Source organism: Lathyrus oleraceus, chromosome 6 (assembly GCF_024323335.1).
Source record: "Lathyrus oleraceus cultivar Zhongwan6 chromosome 6, CAAS_Psat_ZW6_1.0, whole genome shotgun sequence".
Taxonomy (NCBI): domain Eukaryota; kingdom Viridiplantae; phylum Streptophyta; class Magnoliopsida; order Fabales; family Fabaceae; genus Lathyrus; species Lathyrus oleraceus.
In genome coordinates, this window is record NC_066584.1 from 334,192,961 (window position 1) to 334,199,386 (window position 6,426).

The 6,426-nt window shown below is 36.4% G+C and overlaps 1 protein-coding gene across 1 annotated transcript; it reads left to right on the top strand.

Annotated features, from left to right (window-relative positions):
• The first annotated feature begins 5,416 nt into the window (after positions 1 to 5,416).
• Positions 5,417 to 5,839, top strand: LOC127095524 (uncharacterized mitochondrial protein AtMg00810-like). The gene has a single exon (XM_051034201.1). The coding sequence runs from the start codon at positions 5,417 to 5,419 to the stop codon at positions 5,837 to 5,839; it is 423 nt and encodes a 140-aa protein (XP_050890158.1).
• Positions 5,840 to 6,426: the final 587 nt, after the last annotated feature.

The window sequence follows — 6,426 nt, forward strand, 5'->3', positions numbered from 1 at the left end:
ATTTATTCAAGTTTATTATTTTATTTTGCTTATTCAAATATTTGTTCAGATCACCTTAGATAAACACCGTAGCAATAGAAAACATAGATTGACTATTAGGTATGTAATACTCTGATAGACTCTGTATACTTACGGATACAACCCATCATGCACAAATACATCGAGCAAATTGTAAATATTGAAAGTGACAACAATTATGGTTTTCGATATGTTTCGGGTTTACTCGGTAGAGGAAAGGAGGACCACTAATTTCTTTGTCGTCATCTTATACAAGAGATTACGACGCATAGGGAATCATACACAAAGCTATATGGTACAAAGCAAATTACGATACAATTCTCAATTATCTTATTCCTTGTCTTCGTGGTCCGACTCCATTTGACAAATGGATGTGCTTTCCGGAAATGAGACATATTATAGCAAGTGTTTATGATATGGTGTGCATTGATTTAACACGATATGATTTTTCAATGTTAGGTCTATGTTTTTATGATTAACTGCAATTTTGTTAAAACATGTAACAAAGAAAGATGTTGAGCAAGATGTCTTGACATGTTGATCAGACATCTTTCCAGGTTTTGTTTTTACTTCTTGGAAGACTTATTTTATTATGAGATCTCTGAAAATTCTCTAAATATTCAGCTATCATATCTGACTGTCCAAGAAGGATTATTTTAGGAACTCTTGTTTCGTTTCCAGCAGTGCACTTGTTTCATAAAAAGGGATGTTGAGACATTTTAGGAAACAAGTTATCTTGTTTATGATTTTATGTAGAAAATTATGTAGACTTTGTTAATAATCCAGATTGGATATGGTGCGGTTTTAAGCCTAAGCCCACGCTTACCAAAGGCTATTTAAAGAGAATGTTAATAACCTAATTCAAAAGAAGAGAGAGCTACGCTTGTGTAGTGTCAAATTAGGGTTTTTAGTGTTCTTTGTTATTTCTTGTGAGCCACGCTTATATCACTTTGATATTAGAGTTGGATTGTGTTTGAGTTATAATTGTTAAATCACTCATAAGCTTTTAAGCAATAATGCATTATATGTTTTGGAAGAGTGTCTTCTATTATTTGATTAAATTCATTATCATTGTGTGTGATTGAAGGGAAGTGAGAGGGATCTCATATTTAGAGAGTCTTAGATAGAAATTTCAAGGAGAGTGATTAGGTGAGAAGTTTTTAAAATTAGAGGTTGTTTATAACTTCAAACTAATAATATTGTAGTGCATTTCCTTCCTGGCTTGGATGCCCCCAGATGTAGGTGACGTTGCACCGAACTAGGTTAACAATTGACATGTGTTATTTACTTCCTACTTTTTACACTATAATTGTTTCTGGTGTGACATGTCTTAATCCTGATGTCATGGCATCGTATGCGACATCAATTATCTGCTTACTATTGTTGTTGTGTGATGTCCTGATATTAGTGTCGTGACATAGCATACGACATCTGAATACCAGAATTTCAATTGGTATCAGAGCAGGCATCCTGCTCTGTTTCTGGGTGAGATCTGGGGAAGATACTTTCTGATACCATGGATAAGGAAGAAGGATATATTAATATACCACCCATCTTAGATGGCACCAACTATGACTATTGGAAGGCATGTATCGTGGCATTCCTAAAATCTATGGATAACAAGACTTGGTAAGTTGTCATCAAGGGTTGGGAACATCCTATTGTGAAAGACAAAGATGGGAAGGCTACTACTGACTTGAAGCCTGAAGAGGACTGGTCTAAGGAAGAACATGAACTGGATTTTAGAAACTCCAAAGCTTTGAATGTCTATTCAATGGAGTTAACAAAAACATATCCAGGTTAAGAAACACATGTACTGTGGCTAAAGATGCATGGGAAATTCTCATAACCACTAATGAAGGCACATCTAAAGTGAAGATGTCTAGACTTTAGCTTCCCACTACCAGATTTTAGAATCTAAAGTTGAAAGATGATGTGAGTATTCGTGATTTTCACATGAATGTTCTTGAAATAGAAAATTCATCTAGTGCCTTGGGAGAGATGATGTCAAAAGAAAAGTTGGTTAGAAAAATTCTCAGGTCCCTTCCTAAGAAATTTGACATGAAGGTCACAACCATTGAAAAAGCCCAAGACATCAGTAACATGAGAGTATATGAACTTGTTAGGTCACTCCAAACTTTTGAATTGGGTATTAGTGACAAATCTAAAAAGAAGAATAAGAGCATAGCTTTTGTTTCCAACATTGAAGATGAAGAGGACCAATGTGACTTGGATACTGATGAGGGAATGTCTAATGTTATTGTACTGCTTGGGAGACAATTCAACAAGGTGCTGAAGGGAATGGACAGGAAGTCAAGACTAAATGTCAAGAACATCTCATATGACATCAACAAGAACAATGACTTTCATAGAAGAACAAGATTAGAAGGGAAATCCAATCAAGGTAAAGGCATTCAATGTCATGGGTGTGAAGGATTTGGACACATTAGAGAAAAATGCCCTACATATCTCAAGGAACAAAAAGAGGTTGTATGTCTCTTGTTCTGCTGATGATAACTCTGAAAGTGAACCTGAGAATGAATGTGCTAAACATGTAACTGCTTTTACTGGAAGTGAAGAGCTTTACTGCTAAACCTGAGAAGTATCTTATGATGAACTGGTTGCCTCTTAAAAAGATTTGTGCATCAGAAGTGAAAAGGTTTATCAGCTGGGAGAAAAACAGAAGAAAATTATATCTCAATTGCAGGTTGAAAAAGAAAAATATTTGTCTACTATCTCTGGTCTTCAAGATGAGGTGACCCTGTTGACTTCTAAACTCAAGAACATGACAAAGTCTGTAAGAATGTTAAACAATGGTTCTGATGTGCTAGATGAAGTTCTTCAAGTTGGGAAATTGGCTGGAGACTTAAGAGGGATAGGCTTTAATTATCAATCTTTAAATAAACAAGGAGAAACCCCTATGACAAACATTTTTCCTCCAAAAAGGGAGCCTGAGCCAATGATGTCTAATCATCTATCTCAACATCGTGCCAGACATCAGAATACTCAAACTGGAGGCAAGCTATTGCGCTGGAGATGTCATTAATGTGGAAAATTTGGTCATATAAAGTCCTTTTGCTTTAAACTGTATGGCTATCCAAGGCATCAAACACAGCCTAGGGATGATCAAGCGGTGATTAAAACTAGAAAGGAGTGGATACCCAAACTTGTCACCACTAGTTTTATATCTCACACCTTTCTTAGAGCTTCAGCTAGAGAAGACTAGTACTTTGACATTGGATGTTCTAGACATATGATAGGGGTCAAGAATTTCTTGGTCGACATCAAGTCTTACTCCACCAGTTATGTCACTTTTGGTGATGAGGCTAAAGGTGAAATTAAAGGACTTGGAAGACTAGCTTTTACATGACTCCCTAGTCTTGATGATGTTCTGCTTGTAAAAGGTCTGACTGCTAATTTGGTTAGCATCAGCCAGTTATATGATCAAGGTCTTAAAGTTAATTTCACTAAGTCTGAATGTTTGGTCACTAATGAGAAGAATGAAGTCTTGATGAGGGGAGTCGGGTCTAAGGACAATTGTTACTTATGGACATCTCAATAAATTAAGTGTTCTTCCACACACTTGTTGTCTAAGGAAGATGAAGTCAAACTGTGGCACTAAAAACTTGGACATTTGCATCTGAAAGGCATGAAGAAGATTGTGTTTAAAGAAGCTATCAGAGGTATTCCTAAGCTCAAGATTGAGGAAGGAAAAATATGTGGTGAGTGACAAATTGGAAAGCAGACCAAGATGTCACACCAGAAGATCCAACATCTGACTACTTCAAAGGTTCTGGAACTTCTTCATATGGATTTAATAGGTCCCGTGAAGGTTGAGAGCCTTGGTGGGAAAAGGTATGCTTATGTTGTTGTTGATGATTTTTCAAGATTCACTTGGGTGAACTTCATCAAGGAAAAATCAGATGTCTTTGAGGTTTTCAAATATTTGTGTCAAAGGCTTCAAAGAGAGAAGGAAAGTGGAATTGTCAGGATTAGAAGTGACCATGGCAAGGAATTTGAAAATAGAAAATTTTCTGAATTTTTCTCCTCTGAAGGTATGGGCCATGAGTTTTCTTCTCCCATCATCCCTCAGCAAAATAGAGTTATTGAGCGCAAGAATAGGACTCTACAGGAATCAGGTAAAATCATGCTTCATGTTAAGCATCCACCCTATCATTTTTTGGCAGGAGAAAAGAATATTTCTTGCTATATTCATAATAGGGTCACTCTGAGAACTAGTACTTCAGCTACTCTCTATGAATTATGGAAAGGGAGTAAGCCTACGGTCAAATACTTTCATGTGCTTGGAATAAAATGTTACATTTTGGCTGATCGTGCACAGAGAAGAAAGATGGATCCCAAGAGTGATGAAGGAATATTTTTGGGCTACTCTACAAACAGTAGAGCCTATAGAGTATTTAATTCAAGAACCAAAGTCATGATGGAATTTATTAATGTTATGGTTGATGATTCAATCATAGAGAAGGAAACCGATGTCAAAGAAGATGTTGGAACATCATCTCAGATGAATGATGCTCCAGAAGATATAGCAGACATTGAGTCCAACATTGAATCTGCAGGTACTGAATCAAAGGTCAATTAAGCCAACAAAGGTCCTTCTATCAGAATCCAGAAAGATCACCCTAAGGAGTTGATTATAAGGAATCTTAATGAAGGAACAACTACTAGATCAAGAGAGGTTGTATCCAATTCTTTCTTTGTCTCTAAGTTTGAACCCGAGAATGTGAAGGAGGCTTTGACTGATGAATTCTGGATCAATGTTATGCAAGAAAAACTAGGTCAACTCAAGAGGAATGAAGTATGGTATTTGGTTCCTATGCTTGAAAGAAAAAATGTCAATGATACAAAATGGGTCTATAAGAATAAATCTGATGAAAAGAGGGTTGTCACCAGAAATAAGGCCATACATGTGGCTTAAGGATACACTCAAATTGAAGGAGTAGATTTTAATGAGACCTTTGCTCCAGTTGCTCATCTTGAATCCATAAGACTGTTGTTAGGAGTGACATGTATACTAAAGTTAAAACTATTTCAGATGGATGTGAAAAGTGCCTTATTGAATGGGTACTTAAATGAAGAGGTGTATGTTGAACAACCCAAGGGGTTCATAAATCCTACTTTTCAATATCATGTGTTCAAACTGAAGAAAGCTCTTTACGGGCTAAAGCAAGCTCCTATGGCTTGGTATGAAAGGCTGACAGAGTTTTCATGTCAATAATGGCTACAAGAAAGAAGGAATAGACAAGACCCTGTTTTTTAAGGAGAAAGGAGGTAATCTCATGATTTCTTAAATATATATATGGATGACATTGTGTTTGGTGGAATGTCAAGTGAGATGGTTCAACATTTTGTCAAGCAGATGCAATCTGAATTTGAGATGAGTCTTGTTGGTGAATTAACCTATTTTCTTGGTCTTCAAGTGAAGCAGATGGATGATTCTATCTTCATCTCTCAAAGTAAGTATGCCAAGAACATAGTGAAGAAGTTTGGTATGGAGAATGATAGTCACAAGAGGACACGTGCATCTACTCATTTGAAGTTATCTAAAGATGAAAAAGGTGTTAATGTGGATAAAAGTCTGTACATGAGCATGATTGGTAGCATGTTATACCTTACAGCTAGCAGACCTGGCATCACATTTGTTGTAGGTGTTTGTGAAAGATATCAAGTTGAGCCCAAAATGAGTCACATCAATCAAATGAATAGGATTCAGAAGCACGTCAATGGTACAAGTGACTATGGCATGTTATACTCTCATGGATCTAATTCCATACTTGTAGGGTATTGTGATGCAGATTAGGCAGGTAGTGCTGATGATAGGAAAAACACTTCAGGAGGTTGTTTCTTCTTAGGGAATAATATTATATCTTGGTTCAGCAAGAAGCAAAATTGTGCGCCCATGTCTACTACTGAAACTGATTATATTGAAGCAGGAAGCAGTTGCTCTCAATTGATTTGGATGAATCAGATGTTAAAATAATATAATGTCAAACAAGATATCATGACATTATATTGTGACAACATGAGTGCTATCAATATCTTCAAAAATCCTATTCAATATAGCAGGACAAAGTACATTAAATTTGTCATCATTTTATTCAGGTCTTCATGAAGACAAGGTTGTTACCCTTGAGCATGTGGCCATTGAGAAGCAACTAGTTGATATTTTCACTAAGGCATTGGACACAAATCAACTTGAAAAACTAAGGGGTGAACTTGGAATTTGCATTTTTGAGGAAGATCAGGCTTGAAAGACTGATAAAATCTTTGGATGGAGAAGGAGATGAGGAAGAAGAGGATGTTGTTGCTGCTACCTCTGCGGATGAATTAGACGCTTCTGCTGACATCTGAGTTGTTTTGTCTTTGTGTTTGATTTTATATGTTGTT

What these genes read in the sequence shown, in the direction of transcription:
- LOC127095524 (XM_051034201.1), top strand. Translation starts at nt 5,417, where the DNA reads ATGAGTCTTGTTGGTGAATTAACCTATTTTCTTGGTCTTCAAGTGAAG.